The following is a 21843-nucleotide window of genomic DNA, read 5'->3' as shown; positions in this document are numbered from 1 at the left end:
ACCAACTCCATAACAGATTCTAATAATTACATCGCTTTCAATGATTCATGTTTAATATTTATGCGAAAAACTGCAGAAACAAGCTCAGTAGCAAAAAGTTTAAACATAAACCCGGTTAAATGGTACTTGGCAAACGCCAAAGACATAGAACATAAAAACAAAAAAATCAAAAACAAGAAATATGAAAGAACAGCACAAAACTCCACAAACAGCACAGTGCATACATACTTTATATAAACAAATTAGGTATGTTTATCAAGGATTGTTAGGTATCGCCTTGGAACAGTCAGTAAAATGTAAAACCTTGGTGTGAGGTTGATGGATCTTTAATCGATTGAACTAAAATGAATTGGGCAGCCATCATCTCTGTTGTCGCCTTTTAAATACAATACCAACATATTTTTGTAACAAAGACGGGTAAACTGAATTTAATTATATTGGTATTAGTTTTTAAGACGGAGCATTTAAACTGCAAGAAATACCATGATCAAAGTCTTAATGAACTGTTTTGAAAGTGTACATCTCAGTAAATGTTTGACACAACTTTCCTTTTCCGTCAAAGGATTGTCGTTTTAATGGTATTGAATCATGAAAAATCTACCACATATTTAGATCTACAGTGAAACAATCACCATTTATTGATTTGTCAGTTTTAAGAATGTCCATCACAGATGCTTTAAGAAGAATGCTTTCCATCAAAATGCTATCATCAAAGTTATAATGAAAACTTATTGACTTCTCATAATGGAATTCTCTCTGAAATTGAGACATTAGGCAGTCTAAGCTTGCGTGACAAGAACGACGAATGAATGTCGAACACCCGAAATTCAATTTATACAGCCGATATGCAGTTAGGTAACAACCAGTTATGTGATTTATCCACGTATATTGCGACTTATATTTATGTTTCGGAAGTAGAAAAATCACAAGCAACATCACATCCAAGCAGTAATAATCTAGTTTCATTACCAGTTTTTCAAGAGTAGACTGACAATATTAAACCCAATATGTCATAATTCAACAATCTTAAACATTTTTTAATACTACTGGTAGCAATCAAAATAATATTATTCACATTTTTCTTAGCACTGTTTTAGATAATGTCAGCATTATTGTCCATGCTGCAAACATATTTATTCCTAAAACTAACAGTTTATAAAGTCAAAACTTACACAAATGCATATACCTAAAATCAATTATTACACTGTCAGCGAATCCACTGTAAACGAATCGTTAACTAGTATCAACTAGTGGAACATTGTCAACGACTTAAACGCCGTTAACGAGTGAAACACAGCCAAAGAATGAAAATCTGTCAATGATCTAGCAACAGTAAGAAAGTGATCCAATGCAAACGAGTTAAACACAGTCAGCGATTGAAACTAGGAAAGGCTTTCGCGATGTTCAATTACTAAGTATGAATTTCCAGAACAGAGCATGAAATATTATATCTACGCAGTGCTCATGAACTTAAAAGTTTACCTAGCTTGAAACTACATACGTTTTGCATTTAATAACCCTTTTACATTATATGATAACACAAATATTATTATAAGATGAACTTGAGTTATGACTCGGTAATACTCTTTCTAAACTCAAGGACATGTTTTTTCTCTAGAATTATAATTCTATAAAATCTTCACAAAATATTTCTGTCCACATAATCTACGTGATAATGCTATAAAGGTTTAGATTTACAAAATTTTACTTAAATGATTATCTTGCCAGTTGCTGTTTGCTATGTGTTAATAACAGGAAGAAGCACACTTAATTGTATGAAAGTCAAAATAGAAGAACATCGTTAATAACATATGATATGGTTATTTCAATACGGTACTTAGTAATACCGTGCAATAAACAGCATGGGGATACATAACAACGCTATTCCAATATACGCACGTTACCTATTGCACGGTAAGGTTACCAACATGGTATAACAAGTACACCCATTCAATTCGTAATTGAAAAAATACATACAAGTATAGTGTTAAACCTTAGGAATTGGTTGCAGTAACTGTAACAAGTTACGGAATAACAACTTCCAAAAATGTGTTTATATACCAGACCTGCTGCAGTGAATGCAAAAAACAGGTAGAAATTACTTTTTTTCTTAATACAGATCTTCTTAACTTTATCAATATGTATGTATCTTCTTAAGCAAAAGCCCTCGTGAAGGTAAGCATTCGAAAACTTGTTTTACCCGATTTTTTCGTTCCGTGTCTAATATTGATTGATATCAGATGATGTATTAAATGTTCCAATTGTTGTAACACTCCTAGCCTCAAAAAGTATCAGGCAATCTCTGAAATAAGCATATGTTTCTGATATCGATGTAAGTGAAAACCAGCAACTTCCAAACAGCAAAGTTTATGTTTGGCCAAGTTTCCGTTTAGCTTTCCCAACAGAAGAGAACATTGGCTCATTGTGTCCATGTTCTAAGCAAACAAGAAAAGTCAATTTGGACATATTGGTATATTTGGATTGGGAATGTTCAGAGAGGAAAACTGATATATATGAGAGAAATTTATGAGCATCCTCCAATGCGTTTATACGGTCATTTATTATTTCAGAGAAAATATTAACCTTGCGTTATTTAATAAAATAACTCTATAATACCTGACATTATCCACGTTCCACCGCGTATACTTTTAGCGGACATGCATATAAGTTTACAGTTTGATCGGCAGCATTGTTAATATTCTTCTCTATTGTATACATAACTGTATCTTTCAAGAATTTGAAATTATTTCGAAATGTGCGTATAAAATTCTTAGACTTAATATTTCGACAAACATAGCGATCGCAGTTCAGTTTAGTTTACGCATCATTTTGAGACACTTATTACTTTGTGAAAAATTAGCAAATTTATGCTGCGCACAAACATTGGGAATTGGTCAGAGACATCGCAGATTTCAACATTAAGGTATGAAAAACATTTCTGTTAAAGAATATTGAAGTCTAAAACGCTATAACCATCGTTTATAACACATAACAATTACTATTACAATCATCGAACAATATACCATTGATCAGATGTATTTGATTTAAACATGCACAAGCTTATGAAACGCTACACCCGGCAGCATTGCAAATGTGTTTTTTTTTCTCATCTCTCTCTGTAAATATATGTACATATATTTACATGCATATGATTATTTGTTTTACATTAGGGATTCGGAAGATGCAAAACAATATCGTGCAATAAACCTCCATTAGCTTTCGAACGAACTGAGCATTTGTGCTTATCAAATGATGTTCATTTCCTGTGTCGATGTTATTTGGATTATATCTTTATTTTCCAGATAAGCTAATTTAATGTCTGTTAAATAGATAATGGGGTCATTAAACACCTTCGAGTATCTAGCAGACAATAAAGCATATTTTCTGACATTTCTTCGCAGTATAAAATGGTGATCTTGATAGATAATGTCATTGTTATTTTTCATAACGATAACCTGATTTCTATTTTTAAAAAGATGAGTACCTTTATATTATTCCTATATAATTTAGTGGAAATAGACTTCGAGGTGATCACTGCTATCAGCTTTTGTTAACGCAAATACTCAACTTTGAATCAAATCATCAATATATTTGTTGTTTTGATTATTAACGTTTTTATTTTTGATAAACACGTGCCAGAACATTTCTTTACGCATAAGACATTTCATCAATCGTAGCAAATGGCTTGTTTTGCAATTACTTACCGGGGGAACGTTTTGCTCTTTTAGACATTTTGCATTCGATATTAAATTTAATCATCACACATCTTTTTAACAAACGCATTTTTAATAATCATACAATTTTTCGCACTTTACATAATATTTTCGAAGGGGTCATCATTCCATCGTCCATTAAGGATCAAGAATCTACCATTCGCATATATAAAAGGGTTACCAACTTCAATACTTGAATCGATACGACTGAAGCATACATATACATAATAGTTAATACACAAGACTGAAATCAATACGACTCAATTTTCGGGTCAAACGCCAGGTTACGATAATGTTTATTCTTGTTTTAATAGAGATCGCTTTTGTACATAAATCGACTTCGTCTTCGTATCTGTTATATTCATTTCAAATCGTTATACCAAGGTGTATTGAATGGGCTCCGATGATAACGTATCGATGCCAAAGGTGAAGGCTGTCAAAACTATGTTATGTTGAGATGATAGTGAATATTAGAGAATAGAGAATAGTAGAGAATCTAAATGAAGCGTAAGTTCAAACACAATCACTTCTAACAAACATTAATGCATTGATTAAATGGGTCTTTACTGTTTAAAACTCCAAATGCTGTATTCAAATGTAAATCTTTCAAGAATTTAAACACATTTCAGGGTGAGAAGTTCAGACATAAGCTAAGTTTCATAAACTAAAAATATAAAAACATCAATTATGAAAAAAGAAAGATAAACAGGATTTAAACTGGGGTATTCTTTTTAGCAGTTGGTGATCATATCAATAGCACTGCTCTTCACATAGACTTTGAGATGACTACATATACTTTGATACGGTTCAATGAAATATATAAACACAATTTAAAAACATCAATATTGAAAAGAAGTCGTTATTACCTAAACGGTAAATTGTTTTATAAACTGCGCAGTCTTTTTGAAAGATTCTTTTAAAGTAATTACTTATATATGCATTTTTTTATACAAGATAGTAAAACGCGCACAATATATGTTGATGTTTTTTTATTTATACGCATTATCGTGTTTAAAATATTTGACTCAAATAATTTAAACCAAAAACGAATATGATTTACGTGTATTTTTGTTTTGTTCATTAAGTTCAAATCACTTTCTCACGATAATTCATTAAAATGCTCCAACCTGACAAACAAAAGAAATTAAGCAATTCATATTACGTTTGATTTTAGTTGAATTTTATGTTTTATGTCACGGTGCTTCTGTACGTTGATTGAAGGGTCAGCTCTTTTACACAGTAAGGCTTTCGTTACTTGCAACTAGGTCGGCGGGGAAGTTAATTCAATGCTTGGTGCAATAGTTACAATCCATAAAGATTTGTAGCCGTGTTTCAACAGAATAAAAATATTTATGATATGAACTCAAATAAGAAGCAAACTTTTGAACTCTATGTTAATTACAAAAGTCTTTCTCTAAGCCCACCTTAATATATTTTCAGTACTTTGGTATGATGAATGGACTTATGATGAATACCTGCCCCGAGATATTAATGCTTTTCGCTTATGATGTATTCCCTGTTGTAGGGGAGAATGTTGGCGTATCATTGAGCCGTAAAATGGCGAGAGCTTATCAGCCCTGCAGAGTTATTCCACTGTTAATGTGTCAATCATTCCTGAGAGAGAATGGTTTTGAGTCGTCTTAGATAGTTCTGCGTCCGTTATGATGTTTTTTATTTGCAAAATAAAACCACAATAAAACAAACGAACAAAAAGATAAAGTTTCGCATAAAATTGCTGTGAATGTCTTTCAGACGGAAAGCAAAAAGCAATTAATTATTCCAATAGAAAAAGCACATTCTTGAAAATAAACAAAACCAAAATTACACACGTTTCTTGTATAATAAGCATTTCTCAAATTTCCGTTTTCTACTCTAATTCGTTGATTAAAATAGGTGCTTATCTAAAATGGAATTGTTTGCTCAATAACAAATCCGATTGTCTAGATACAGTCGTTTTCATCACTAGTCAATGATGATAAAGGAAACTGCCTTGATTGCTATGGTCAAGTCAGGATATCTCTCGTTGCTATACACTATAGTGTTAAACTTTGGAATTGACCGTAGGTCTGACTTATGCTAGACATACTACTGAAGGCATAGTGTTATACCTTAGGGCTGACTAAGGCGGTAGCTGATTCTATAAGAAGGCAAAGTGTTTAACCGTAGGTTTGACTAGGCGAAACATAATGCTGTATGAAGTGTTATACCTCAGGGCTGGCTATGGCGAGATAAAATACGGTATAAGAGCATAACGTCATATCTGAGGGTTGACTAAGGCGAGAGATGGTACTGTATTAAGGCATATGGTTGAGTAAGGCGAGGGAGGATAAACCATAAAGGCATACCATGGAAAGTTACTTAACTGAGATACTCTAATTATGATAAACTATAAAGGTGTTATTCCCCAACTGTGTTCATGTAAACTATATCAACAGTAACATTACACAGCAATATACCTGATCAAATGTAAAGTAAGCCTAGTATAACTTTTGAAATGGTTTTCCTATTTTTCATTCGTTAATCATACATTTCTGCATTTCTTAATAAATCCACATGAACTATAATATATATTTAATATCGACAGGATCAGTAATTTGCAATATAAAAAAACCTTACAAAACAGGGTACAATGTCTGCCTAATTTCATACATATATTTTGTATAGCAATTCCAATATGCGTGTTTCTATTGGATCGAGTGCAAACAAGACCCTTTACTTTAGAATCTATCTCAATATATTCCCGTTAATGGTGATACTTAAAGACCACCATGCTGGTCCATTCATGTACTGAAAAACGTTTATAAGAATCGTTTTGCTGACAGTTTTGATAACATTGAGCGTAAAGAAAACAGCAAAATGCTTCATAAATCGTTATGATATCTTAATTACTTTATTCATATTATCCTGATTTACTTCCGCTGGGTCGGAATTCCCGTTGTGTCATTTTAGTTGTTACACTACGGAAGAAAACTCAATGACATAAATGAAAAAGGGAGTGAATAGAAGCGAAAATGCTGCATCAATTCGAAGTATTGGGCGTTATAAATTCAAAATCTTTTTTTTCAACATTCTTTCTTATCTTGATTTTACTAAAAAATCGCGATACCCATATATATAATGTAAGTTATGTTGAACGGGAACCTAAATTGTTTCAGAAAGTATAGTATACGCCCAGTTTACAAGCATTACAGCAACGAATGTATCGATGACAACAAAAAACAACAATTAAAAGTCTTTATAGGTGTAAAGATAATAATATTAATTATTTGTATAGATCACGTTTATCAGAAAATGAGTATAATCTACAAAAAAAACAATATCGTTAAAAAGGAGTTATTACCGTTTTTTGTCTGTTTTTGTTACATGTTTTGAAACCCTGAACTACTTCCTTTTTGTGTTGCTTTCTTAAATTTACTTCCATTACCTATCCTGGTTATATTATTGAACATGTATATTGTTGATTGTCTAGTATGTGAAAAGAATTTGAGTAAATCTGTCAAACCAAATGAATGACACAAACACTACTGCTTACCTTCCTGACAACAGTATTGCAATTTAACATAATACAACTTAAATAAAACGTTTTACCAAGGTAAATTCATAGAACAAAAAATAGCAAAAACATATATAACTCTATTTAATTCATTATCTCGTGTGCAAATCAAACACGACAGGATCTAAAGGGGCGATAAGATTCCCAGAAAATAATAATTGTTTGTGATCATCCTCTTATTATTGGTTACCCTTGGGTGGTTGGGAAATGAAGGCAAATCAACAAATTATTTGCCTGCGCTTCTCAGTCACTTTAGATATGCGTTTTCAAGTGCCGTTCCCCTCAATTTCATTTCCGCGAACAAACAAATCACATTTTTCTGCGACTTTTGTTTCATAGATAACAATAATCCTTATATATTAGCTGACAGGACTAATCAAATATAATTGCAAAATATGTTTAAATTGATATGTTTAACCGCTTGTATAGCAAAGGCTGTCGGACACTTTATTGTCCTAGTTTAGGTATCATAGAATAAAAATGTTGTAAAAGGGTCAAGTGCCGTCACCTCACCTGATGTAATCTACTCTCCTCCCTCTTGTCATCCATTGTTTATGTTATTTGCCGCGAGCTTCGAAGTCAGTAGCAATGCCCCATTAAAACTTATTTCTTAATGAAGCGCCTCTTTTGATAAAGACTAGTGTTCATAATAATAACGTTGTATTCAATGGATTTAACGACAAAGCATGAACATATGTACTGGTTTAGCATCTACGGATTCAGTCCATCGGTACACTTTCACCATATCCAACAAAAAAATTTTTACAACTACGAATTCTATGGCGGAAATGTTGCCTAATATGCGATGTTAATGCTTAATCAACATATTAAGCGTTGTTAAAACACATTTGGAATATATTATTCTGTAGTTTTGGCAGTATCTATGTCCAGAGGATGCCGCAACACCTCGCACGATACTTCCAGTATCAGTGACAGATGTTGAATAAACGAAAAAGTGTCGCTCAAGTACCGGCAAAATAGCCCAAGGTCAAAACCACTGCTGGGTAAATTGCTCTTAGATGATTAGCATTTATAATAAGTTATAATATCGTTTGATTTTCACACAAAACATTGGAATCGAACCATATTAAGTCAATTCAAAGGGGATATAATACGAAAAAAGGTACAAAATTTGACAATCAAATCGACCGTATAACAAATTAACGCACACTGCGTTTTTCATATTTAATTTACATACTGACTGATAAGCATTAGAAACAGAATTTAATAATGGTAGGAAGTTATTCAAAATAATAAAATATGAAATTCAATAGCATTGAGATGAATCTTTTTTCAGAGAGAGAGACAGAAAGAGAGAGACAGAGAGACAGAGACAGAGAGGGGTACTGTGATAATATGTACAATGCAACATGCCAGTGGTTTAACTGGAAAAAAAACGGTTTTCTTAGTCAAACTTACATGGCAAGAAAAACAATACTGATTTCTTAAAATACACTATAAACTTACAGCGCATATCTCAGTTTGATAATGTGTATATTCCCGAGAAAACAGGAATCATCAATATAATGAATGAGTCCTTCAATCACTTTATGATGTTTTTGGCCAAAACTATTTCTTAACTTTTGTTGAGAGCCTTTCAGAGAGTTATTCCGTCTGATTATTGATGTTTAAGCTAAGAAGAAACTACCCATAAACACTTAGGTAATGCTGAAGACTTAACACTACTTAGCAACTTAGATCCATCATAACTATGTCTGTTGCGATAGCATTTAAAGTTTTGAATGTAAATACCACTAATTTATACGGACGAAGAATATGGAATACTTCATATCACCAAATTTTACCGTTCACTATAAGACATGTATACAAGCTGTACACATGAAACAGACCCAAAAAGGCCAATCAGCTTAAGGAAAATTGTGTTAGTGAAGTAATCGTTTTAGAACAAATATACACGTATATACATGTGTTCATACATTATTAAATGGAATATTACGGGTCTGCTAAGCTTGTGTTACGGTTAATGTTTTCAGATGATAGAGCTACATGATGTTGTTCATCTTCTGAAATGGACTATACTGACTATAAAACAATCCATCATTTGATTCAATAAGTGAATTAAAAGTAAAGATCAAACAAATAAAAATATCACACAACATTTTCGTATTGCTTTAGACTCAAGAAAAGAAATAACATTTCAATAGTGACAGTCATACAAAAAAGCTAGAGCTTGGACGTATACTCGGTAAATGTGAAGTAGTTCAAAGTTAATATTTATTTCTTCGCACCATTTCCATGTTCACCATTTCCATCTTTCCATTAATTGATATTCTGAAATCTATCTCGAACAATCAATATATGTTGTTGTGCGTTAAGTGCAGGTCGGCAGTGTCCATATATATATATATATATATATATGGTTATCGCGATGAAATATTTTTTATTTAGTAAAACCAAGAATAAGAAATAATGTTTGCTTAATAAAATAAGCTGATAAATTTCTAATGCCCATTACGTCGAATTGAAGCAGCACTTTTGCTTCCATTCACTCACATTTTTATGCAGGCCATTAACGTTTTCATTCATATTGTAACACTTAAAGTGGCACAGCGGGTATTCCGACCAAGCGGAAGTTAATCAGGATATATGAATAAAGTAATTAAGATATAACGATTTATTAAACATTTAGCTGTTTTCTTTAGAAACAATTATTCACGCTAAATGTTATCAAAACCGTCAGCAGCAATATTTCTATGCACGTCTATCGATACAGGAATATGCCGACAGGATGTTATTTGAATATAAACCTGTATCCGTAATATATTGAAATAGATGCTGAGAATAGGTCTTGTTTGCACTCGGTCTCATTGAAACACGCATATAGGAATGGCTATATAAAATGTATGTATGAAAAACAGGTAGAAAGTGTGCCCTGTTTTGTATGCGTCTTTAAAATGCAAACAACTGATCCTGTCGATTTTCGAAAGAGATAATAATTTATGTGGATTTATAAATTCATACAGAAATGTGTGATAAATTAGTTAAAAATAGGACAATTATATCAAAAGTATTTGTAATTGTTTTCAGAAATCATCGTTAGTGAAATTCAAAAACTTTGTTTTAATTGTTTTTGTTTTTTTTTTGTAACGGCGGTCGTTGCGCATTATAAAATCAAAGGCAATATAATAAACTTGGATGCTATAATTTCAACAAACGTAACAAGATCAGTTTCATCTTATATTTAAAAAGGTTGTTCCGCTGACCGATACAATGTTAATCGCTTCATAATAGTAGTTTCTGTCTTGCGTTACTCTTGTTTGCTTTTTGATCATACTCCGGATTTTATTCTCTTTAATGAAAACAGGACGATAAGTGTAGCTCCAGTTAATACTAAAACGATGTATACTATTTATTTTATTACCTCTGTACGAAGATGGCATTGAATAACAAAATATGCCGAACAATAAGGGCAATAGTGAATATATTAAACATCCCTAACTTTATGAAAATAGTTGAAAAGAGATGAGGGAAATGATGAAAATTCGCTTTTACGAAAGAACATTCGTTTTTATAATGGTTACATATATTCATAATAATATTATTTCCCCAAAGTCTATTTGCCGAGTTGTTTCTATCAACAAAGTTATATGTGTTCATTTGATTGTGTATGCCGTAAATTGACATTTCGAAATATTGCGTTATATCTAAGGAAAACAGATACATGAATACTATTGTTTTGGATGTGTAGAGATGTGAAGCTATCTTAAAGGGTTGAGCTATGATTTTTAGTTTAAATGTTCTTATATTTACATTTTTATTGAGCCAAATAAATTATGTTATAATGTAATTGAGTATGTTATTTCATATTGGCCCAGTTTTTTTCCGAGGGAAGTCAATTAATGAGTATTTTATTATATTACTACAACGTATGCTACGGCATTTTTATTATAAACATTCTGATACCTCACCTTATGTAATTGGAGCCCATTTCCCTTTTTCATCGGATTCTGATGTTCTAGACTAGTCTTTGCTGAATTTGACATGCATCCCTTGTAGTGACATAGCAAAGACTTATAAATAAACCCGATTGCACTGTACAGGAAGCATTTTTTCGTGAGAATTTCATAAACCGTTTGCCATAGATCAAAATTGGTTTGCGATTTTTTTCTCCTTTGTCGTCCTTTTTGTTGGTTTTCAAAATTATAATTGGTTAAACAGGTTAAATAAAGTGTTTGAAGTATTTTAAAGGCTAGTAATGCAAAACGTGTTTTAAACTAGGCAGATAATATTTTCAAAACAGTCGGTAACACTTGAAACAAATTGACTGCCTTTTAAAATAACCTAAAGCATATTTCTGATATTAGGTCGAGTTTCGACAGCCAATGAAAATGGTCTTTTTTTTCTAATCCTGTATTTGGCTAGTTTTGTAGCCAATCAAAACGGCAGATACTCATATTTGCCGACTTTGCTCGATATTGGGCAAGATGTGGTATATATATATAACGTCAGTTGTCCGGCATTAGAACCGCCATTGCCTCATAAACGCGTCAAATACGTAATAGTTGATTAATAATATTATATACATTCCAATAATATAATTGACAAGCAGTGCACTGTGCACTGATGTTTAAAGTTAGGATAAGGGGATACATCCAATTATTTGTTATTTATTGCGTACGAAAGCGCCAGTATACGTCAATAAGATTCCTATCCAAGACTACCCAATTAGCAGAAAATACTGTGTTGCAACTCCAACCAGTATAAACTTGTTTTCTGTTCTGGCTTGACATCATGCTGACACAACTGGCTGAGAAAGAACGGATGTTGCATATAATAAAGATAAAACAAGCCGATGAAGACAGTACAGTTGCGATGTGTGACTTGTTTCTATGGAAGTTATGAATATATGTATAGCTTTTCGACCAATGTCTCTGCATTTTAGTCCCATCAATATTATCACCTAATTAGTGTTTGGGGAAATTCCTTAATTTCATTATTTTCTCATCAGTTGATGAAATGGTAATGCGAATACTACACATGTTAAAATAAAGAATGGGTGTGTATAAATGTCATACGACCTAAAGGGAGAAACGCTTTGAATATTTCATAACAAACAAGAATATTTGGACATCAAATTTTGCAAAATACGTCTTTTATGACCGATTTTGCCTCATTTCTGTTTTGACTTGGCCAAATAAGAATAGATGGTGCAGATTATATGGACAGAACTAGTTTACGGAAAATTACAAAACAAACTGTGTGATTTGTGTTGATCGTGATTTTGACGACAGTCTGTCAACGACCATTGTCTGCATCATAGCCTCATTTATCTTATCATCCGAACTGTACAATGTACAACCTAACGAATGGTTGAAATATCTTTGACATTTGAATGTCAAAAAACCTAGAGGGAAAACAGACCGGCCTCGGCTAAATAGCACTAAGGGTTCATCGTCCTGATCCAATATTCAGTTATTTCAGTGACCAATAAACACAACAAAACAGGGCTGAAATCTTTACATAAATACATCATTTTTTGGTATATAAGTTGAAGGAAGTAATGTCAAATACAAGACTGAATTTCAATGGTTTTAGGTATTTGATGTTAATATTGAATAAAGCTTTTGAATCTCAAAACGAACAAGAGATGCATCTCAAAGATTCTCAGTTTAAATAAAAATGTCAATCAGCGATTTGTTAGGCCATCTTGTCGACGACTGTAGAACCCGCCTGAAGCATCGGACAAGTCGATATTTCAGTTTAAAAGATCAACAGCTTATCAATCTGAAACATTATGAACTGTGACCCAGATAAAGTGATATTTATATGTTAAATTTTCTTTAGTATCAATGACAGGAGACATTTTGTCAACTATTTTGAAACAGATCAGAAAGGCAATACAATTTTCAAGACTGACAGAAATGGCAGGTTCAACAGTTGTAACGACTGTGGAACTGTCTAGTGGATTCTGTTTTAAAGATTGACAGCACTGACATATGGCGCACTGGCAATTTCTGTAGCACCGAGTTTATTGTTATTTCTATTTTCAAGATTAACAACAACAACAACAGGTAAAACATTGTCATCGTATTTCCGGTCGTCCTGAAAGGTGTTTCTGTCTTTACAAGAGAGCGCACTCATAGGTAAAACTTTATAAAAAACTGTACATCCGGTCGATGTTATTTTGATGTTTTCAAGTTGAGGGCAATGACAGGTGCAGCGATGACAACATTTGTAACACCGTTTTTAGCGGTGTTGTTATTTTCAACATTGACAGCAAGGTTAGGTGCAAACTGTCAACGTCTATACCACCAACAAAAGCGATATTTCTTTTTTCTTTCATTATTGACGACCGTGGCATAAGCCTTTGTGGTATTTTTATAAGGTGGACAGTAATGACAGATGTATATTGTCAGTAAAGTTACGTAACATAATCGCAAAATGTATAGCATTCAATTTGAATAATAAAATATATTAATATAAACATATTTCATGAAACGGTCAGTATTGCTCCCATCACATTAAAGAATTGACCAATTCAAAACTTTTATAATTACAAGAAAGCATTTAAGTGGTCATGTGTCAAGTGCGTTGCTAAATATCCCGCATTCATCATACACAAATCATCACGACGGATAAGCAGCCTGTCATGCACACATCGTCACACGCATAAACTGGCCCAATCAAGTACATATCATCACACGAATTAAACGGCCAAATCAAGCACACATCATCACACGAATGAACTAGCCCAATCAAGCACACAACATCACAAAAATAAACCAGCCCAATCAAGAACACACCATCACATGAATGAACCGGCCCAATCAAGCACACATCATCACACGAATAAACCGGTCCAATCAAGCACACATCATCAAACAAATGAAACGGCCCAATCATGCACACATTATCACACGAATGAACCGGCCTAATCAAGCACACATCATCACACGAATGAACTGGTCCAATCAAGTACACATTATCACACGAATGCACTGGCCCAATTAAGCACACACCATTACACGAATGACCTGGCCCAATCAAGCACACATCATCACACGAATGAACTGGTCAAATCAAGCACACATCATCACACGAATGAACTGGCCTAATCAAGCACACATCATCACACGAATGAACTGGCCCAATCAAGCACACATCATCACACGAATGAACTGGCCCAATCAAGCACACATCATCACACGAATGATCCGGCCCAATAAGGCACACACCATCACACGAATGAACTGGCCCAATCAAGCACACACCATCACACGAATGAACTGGTCCAATCAAGCACACTACATCACACGATTGAACTGACCCAATCAAGCACACATCATCACACGAATGAACTGGCCCAATCAAGCACACATCATCACACGAATGAACTGGCCCAATCAAGCACACATCATCACACGAATGATCCGGCCCAATCAGGCACACATCATCACACGAATGAACTGGCCCAATCAAGCAAACATCATCACACGAATGATCCGGCCGAATCAGGCACACATTATCACACGAATGAACTGGCCCAATCAAGTACACATCATCACACGAATGAACTGGCCCAATCAAACACACATCATCACACGAATGATCCGGCCCAATCAGGCACACATCATCACACGAATGAACTGGCCCAATCAAGCACACATCATCACACGAATGATCCGGCCCAATCAGGCACACATCATGACACGAATGAACCGGCCCAATCATGCACAATTCATCACACGAATGATCCGGCCCAATCAGGCACACATTATCACACGAATGAACTGGCCCAATCAAGTACACATCATCACACGAATGATCCGGCCCAATCAAGCACACATCATCACTATGAATGAATCGCCTTAGTCATACACACACTTTCCAGACCTTAAGCCGCCTAAATCATGCACACATCATCGATACCAATAAAGAGCTTAAATCATGCACACATCATCGATACCAAATGAGGGCCTTAATCATGTACACATCATCGATACCAATAAAGAGCTTTAATCATGCACACATCATCGATACCAATTAAGAGCCTAAATCATGCACGCATCATCGATTCCAATTAAAAGCCTAAATCATGCACACATCATCGATACCAATTAAGAGCCTTAATCAGGCACACATCATCAATACCAATTAAGAGCCTTAATCATGCACACATCATCGAAACCAATCAAGAGCCTAAATTATGCACACATCATCGATATAAATTAAGAGCCTGAATCATGCACACTTCATCGATACCAATAAAGAGCCTAAATCATGCACACATCATCGATACCAATTAAGAGCCTTAATCAGGCACACATCATCAATACCAATTAAGAGCCTGAATCATGCACACATCATCAATACCAATTAAGAGCCTCACTCATGAACACAGTTAAAAATATAAATATAAGTCTACTGTCATGAAATTTTATTGACCCAACGGCACTGGCCAGTCTATGTAAAGGAAGTGTGAATCACTTAAATGGTATCATTGACACAGGTCAGTATGTAATCCTAATTATCAGTCTACAATCTATGAATTACTTCACTTGTATTATCGGCACTGGTCAGTCTTTAATCTATAAATTACTTTACTGGTAGTATCGACCAGGGCAAGTCTATAATGCAACTTTTATATTGTAATGATTTAGCTTATCCGTCGTTAAAGGAAATCACTTATGTTTTGGCACAATGATAATTTCCCCGGTTATGCATCTGAAAACACTAACTCTTTGATACCGATATTGAAAGAAAACACACAATTCAATTAAAACCACATTGTTGTAGTGTGAAGCAAACCGTGGTCGCCGTTACAGCAAATGCAGAAAATAAAAAGCTGATACCCTAACCACTTGCCTACAGACACTCATACTTAGCTAATTGTATATTTAAATCTGTAATGAAAACATTGGTTCCATCACGCGATAATGTCAATCAACCAATCACGCTACAACCCTTCGTTGAACCGTGTTTGAAACGCATTTCGAAAGTGTGGACTTCAAAGATTAATTATAAACCATTGATTAACATTTGTTGAAGGGTTCCAGTGGTAAGTATCTTAGTTTTAATACTCCTACTGATTTGCCAAACTTTAGTTTGTTTAAAAAAAAATCCGAGTCCATTTTAAAAGTATCAACCATTTACAAAACAGACAGCCCAAAACTATCTAAATTAAATTTAATTATTGTTCAGTAAAATAAGGTTTACTACATATCAATACAAATAAGGGTATTAGCATTTAATCGATACAATTATTTCATTTTGTCGACGCCACAAGTCTGTGTTTGACAAAAGAATCCTGCTAAGAAATCTCCGTCAGTATCCTAATGTGTTTATGAGCTGTTTTAGGTAGCTGAATTAGAGGTAGTTCAAGACAAGTCATTCTATGATAAATAGGCGATAACAACAAACATGTTTATATAGCGCCAACTATGATTGTTTATCTGAAAACGCCTGATGTATGCCGTGCAGGAACTGACAGACTTTGCAATGCGCTCTTCATTCTCTGTTCGGGACAATCCTAGGAAGGCTGATACTGCCGCTCGCTTTGAAATAAAGCCAATGAACGATACATGGATTGAATAAGCCGGGATTTCCTCTTGCTAACAAATGATTCAGTGTAAGGCTGGCAACACTGGTGTTTGTTAGGACCAGGGACGGCGTATGAAGCAGGATAATTGTGTGGAAGCGAGGAAACTTTTTTTTGATAAATGAGCGTTAATCATATTCCGGGAAAGTGCCTAAGGATATCGTGGCAGTGAAAGTTATTATATATATTAAGGGAAATTTGCTTGCGGGAGGGAATAAATGTAAGATATTTCTGGATACTTAAACGGAATATCGGCTAGGTTGGTATTTATTCGATACTTAATAATAACACGCTGAAAATATCTAAACACAATATTAATTCGTTTGCATAGTTTTTTACGTATTTATCTGTTTTTTTCTAAAGATCAAAGTTACCTTAAAATTAAAATGTGTTTGTTCAAGTGATGGGAACCAAACAAAAGAAAGTAATGACATTTAAAAAAAAAACATAATTGAAAAAAAAGTCATGCATACAATGCTGATAAATATGTGCGAGCCAAACGCTTTGAATTTAATTTTCTTAGTTCCGTGAATTAATTTTCAACGTCAAGCGTAACGCAATTCAATTACTTTGGGTGATCCTTGATCCAATTTTAAAACATATGGCAAACCCATTTTTTCATGCGTAACGAATATTTTATTATAAGAATAGATTTAGTTTGTTCTCATTAACCGGTCTAACAACACCCCTACAATACCCCACCCCACCCTAGCGTCCCCGGTAAACTCTTCTTTATCTCGCTGACGGTAACCCCCCCCCCCCCCCCCCCTAAAAAACTGATAAATGAAATCAATGTTTATTTTGTGTTTAATTGCCAATGAATGCTGAACTAGAACGGATCAATTATGGACATCGGATTGCTTATTTTTTCATTAATGAATAGATATACCACTGACCGAAGAAGCGATGAAAATTTAATGTTTCTGATTCATCATTACATACTAAGACTTTGCGAGTAGCTTTAAACAGCAGAAAGTGATAATGAATACTAATGCTTTTAAAATGTCCCTCTCCCAATCTGTACAATTTTGGGCAGTGTTTCGGTTCCATAACAAGTCAAGCAAATATTAATTAATGTAATATACTGATTATCATTCACAAGTAAATCATCAAAATGGCATCATTTACGAAAAATGTGCCGCACTGTCAACAAAGTGAAAGTGTTTGAACTATAAAATACAACTTTCTTTTGAATTGGAAAATTAAACGTCAGAGAAATATTAAATCGAAAAAGCGATCGTGATTTAAAGTGACATTATTCAAAATCAATACATACACATGTATCACAAACATCAATTTTGACTGATAAACCTTAACGTACTAACTAAATAATGCATTTATGGAAAATATTTATTACTGATAACAAGATTTTAACGGTGTATTATATAACAGGAGGCACAAAAATTTAATTAAATGATTGGTGAATGCTAAAAGATATCACTGTGATTTACTATAGTCTCATAAGGTAGAAATACCGTGTTTTATGCTGATTTATTTCATATTAAACTTGGTATTCTTCTTAAGAACCATTGTTTTCGAAATCGTATTCATCTTTTTTTGGATATTAAAACATTACCATTAATTGCTGTATATCTTGTTTGGGAGTAAGGGAGCATCTTTAAGATTGAATGTAAGATGGCGCCTAAGTTCTCCCTACAGTTCGATCAAGGGACCGCTAGTCACGTATATACGATATAACAATCACAATAAAGTCTGATAACATTGGTATATCGACTATTTCTCAGAGAAATATTTAATTCAAAACAAGACTCGATTGTGCCGAACTTTGTTAAAATTCAACAGCGTTCAACAACGTTGTTAAGGTCATCATTGTTAACTTTAAATCGTAACTACTCTGTAAGTTAATTGGATACTCTTGAGATCTGGCTCCAATATCACGAAAATACTTAAGTCAATTCTCAAACTCAGTCTCAACTCATTTCACCATATAAAAGCTTAATTTTCTTCAAAAATGTTTTATACTTTTTGAAAACGTATTTTCTAATAGAATTTTTTGATAAAAAGATTTTTTCAATATTTCAAAGAAAACTAATTCTAGAGCAAAAATATACTTGAGTATTTTATAAAGAATGCAGAATTGTACTCAAATACATTTTTGGCTGTAGAATAGACTTCCCTTGGAATTTGACCAAAGACTTTTTTTCAGCATATTCTATGATAGAATGTGCTTATAAAACTGTAACAAACATATATGATTTTTAAAAAGTTTGATGCTATGTGGTATAATGTGTTGAGACTGAGTTTGAGCTTTGACTTATATTTTCGTGATATTGGGGCCTGGTGTATTTCTAACAAGATGTAGGACAACTGTGTTAGCTGTTCTTGTTTATATCTAGATATTTGAGCACATTATCAAATATGTAACGCTTAAATGGTAACAACGATGCCGTTAACAGCATTGTTAACTTTGTTAAAATTTTGAACATTCGCCAAGTTGATAAATTGCCCGGAATAAAAAGGGTGAACAAATTTATAAAAAAAACACATTGGGGTTTCTCACGGTCTTTAACTGATATTGTATCCATATATGGCGCCTTCTGTGTATAGTTATAATTTGATATAGCTTTAGACGGGTATCTAACGACTAGGCTGAGCATGGCGTGAATTCAAGCATGTCAATGAAAATACCATATGTTTGCTTGATATATGCACAAATCTTCGGTCGCATTTCCAAAGTTTTTTTACTCGCTTTGCTCGTTCGTCATCTACGTTTATGATATTCAACTCTGGCATATTTACATTCCTGCGTGAAATAAACATTAATTCTTCCTTGCATCTGATAAAGTTGAACGTAGGCATATATTACCAGAACAAAGTCTTGAAGTTCGGAATGTATAAAGTACGATTGTATATAACTCCGAGATAATGATTCCCTTGAATTCGCCGACACGACAGGTTTACGTCGTCTACAGAGGGCGGATTCGTAATGTATTGCAGTACTGCACCATAACTTCGATCTCATAATTGACAGTATGGTACAATATTAGTGCCACAAACGCTGTAAATGTTTATTTGCCTGGACCGTGGTCGGTAAAGGACCTTCAATAAAATTCAATTAATTTGTATTTACTTGATAAAACGGTGGCATTGAAAGTTCAGAGGAAAATATTTATTGGTTTTTGATAATTCCCGTCAATAACTGATCCTATAAATCTACATAAACAATTTCGTGTTCGACTCTAAAATTAATTTATGGATACTCTATATTATCTTTATGCTATGCGATAAAGGCATTTCATGATAATTATGATTTAATTTCCCGTTTCTTTATTGCAGGCCAGATTGTAAGAAGAAATAAATATGGTCCATTCGTCGAGATCAGGTAGCCGGTGTTCCAGATCTTCGGGAGGCATCATTTCTATCATCTAATTGGACAACGCACTGTTTGAAAGCAGAAGCGCAGTGTTAAATGTTATAAGAATGAGCGTTATTTGTGGATTATTTGTTAATCTGTGATTCCCCCTTTCCCAACATACAGAAATACAAGGAGATAATCAAAATTCATTCATGATTTAGTCGGAAATTGTTCATGGAGGTTTGTTGCTTGTAATAGCAATTGGATGTCCAGAGTACGATAACTCTTAAGGGAGCGATATGGATATTTGTTTTGGCAAGATGAATCAAAAGAATGATGTGAATCGACAAGCTCAAAGTAGTTAAACCGTCTGCTCTTTGGACAACAATGGAATATTACGTAATAAAGAAATAATACGAAATATCATGCAAGTGTTTGAATGACGCAGTGCTGTTTATTAAGTGAATTCAATTATGTAGAAATGGAGGGTGTTGACATGCCTTGCCTAAATGGTACTGTGTATCAAAGTGATGGAAATACACAATTCGTGGTGGCAAAAACCGTATTGTTTAGCCTTATAGATCTGGCTGTGGTTCTCGGAAACAGCCTTGTGATAGCCGCCGTGTTTACTACCCGAAAACTTCGGACGGTGACGAACATTTTTATTGTGTCGCTAGCGTGTGCGGATCTACTGATCGGGTTTGCGGTGTTACCATTCTCAATATCGTTGGAAGTGGACGAGTGGTTGTGGGGCCAGGTGTGGTGCAGCATGTGGCTCGCCATCGATGTCTGGCTGTGCACTGCCTCCATCCTCAGCCTCTGTGCGATCAGCTTTGACCGCTATATCGCCGTGACCCATCCAATCAAGTACCCGACTATTATGTCGGCGTCGCGTGGTAGATGGCTTGTCGCATCTGTTTGGATTTTATCATTTGTGATATGCTTGCCCCCTCTGCTCGGATGGAATGATAGCAGTATGCACAGAAAAACTTCCTCGACCTTTCTCAACGAGTTGCAACGCTCGTTTTCATTACAGAATCGTTCATCCCTAAATCAGGCTAATATGCAAGACATTCTCCCGGGACCGCAACAGGATATTGTCTTCAATCTTACTGGTGATGATTACCTCGATGGATTGTTTTCCAATATTAATACAACTGAAAATTGTTCCGAAGAAAAAGTAATGTGTGAATTAACAACGACTACTGGATACAGAATTTACGCCGCATTGGGGTCGTTTTTCATTCCTATGCTTGTCATGGTATTTTTCTATTTTAGAATATATTTAACCGCTATAAGAACTGCAGCTTCAATCCGCAGAGGCGTGCTTACGACGAAGATTAGCAATGATATTTCACAGCCGAATGGGTACGGAGAGGACGAAATGTATCTACGGGTTCATCGAGGGGGCAGCTCATCATCATCTCGCAAAACAGCGAAACACTGTGATTTAGGCGTTAGCTGTAGGACACTTAATAGCGATACCGCGTCACGATCTCCAAGACTTGCTGCTAAGCGAAGTCCCTGTAATACGCTAAATAACATCGAGTCAAGTGAGCGATCAGTTTTTAAGTGTAGCAGAGATGACAATTTAGTGAAAACAAATGGAGAAAATGAGAAAAGTTTAAATGGCGTTTCCGGCGTAAATAGATTTGTCATGCCTGTTGCGAGACAAATTTGCAGATCGAAAAGAAGGCCCGAT

General features: G+C 34.3%; 1 protein-coding gene across 1 annotated transcript; it reads left to right on the top strand.

Annotated features, from left to right (window-relative positions):
* The first annotated feature begins 16808 nt into the window (after positions 1–16808).
* Positions 16809–21483, top strand: LOC128212146 (probable G-protein coupled receptor No9). The gene is made up of 3 exons (XM_052917441.1): positions 16809–17084; positions 20123–21256; positions 21420–21483. The coding sequence occupies exons 2-3, from the start codon at positions 20581–20583 to the stop codon at positions 21428–21430; spliced, it is 687 nt and encodes a 228-aa protein (XP_052773401.1). The 5' UTR covers positions 16809–17084; positions 20123–20580; the 3' UTR covers positions 21431–21483.
* The last annotated feature ends 360 nt before the right edge of the window (positions 21484–21843 follow it).

The sequence above is a fragment of the Mya arenaria genome, chromosome 12 (genome assembly GCF_026914265.1).
Source record: "Mya arenaria isolate MELC-2E11 chromosome 12, ASM2691426v1".
Classification (NCBI taxonomy): Eukaryota; Metazoa; Mollusca; class Bivalvia; order Myida; family Myidae; genus Mya; species Mya arenaria.
The sequence above is the reverse complement of the archived record's forward strand: the minus strand, read 5'-3'. Positions and strand labels throughout refer to the sequence as shown.

What these genes read in the sequence shown, in the direction of transcription:
- LOC128212146 (XM_052917441.1), top strand. Translation starts at nt 20,581, where the DNA reads ATGACGCAGTGCTGTTTATTAAGTGAATTCAATTATGTAGAAATGGAG.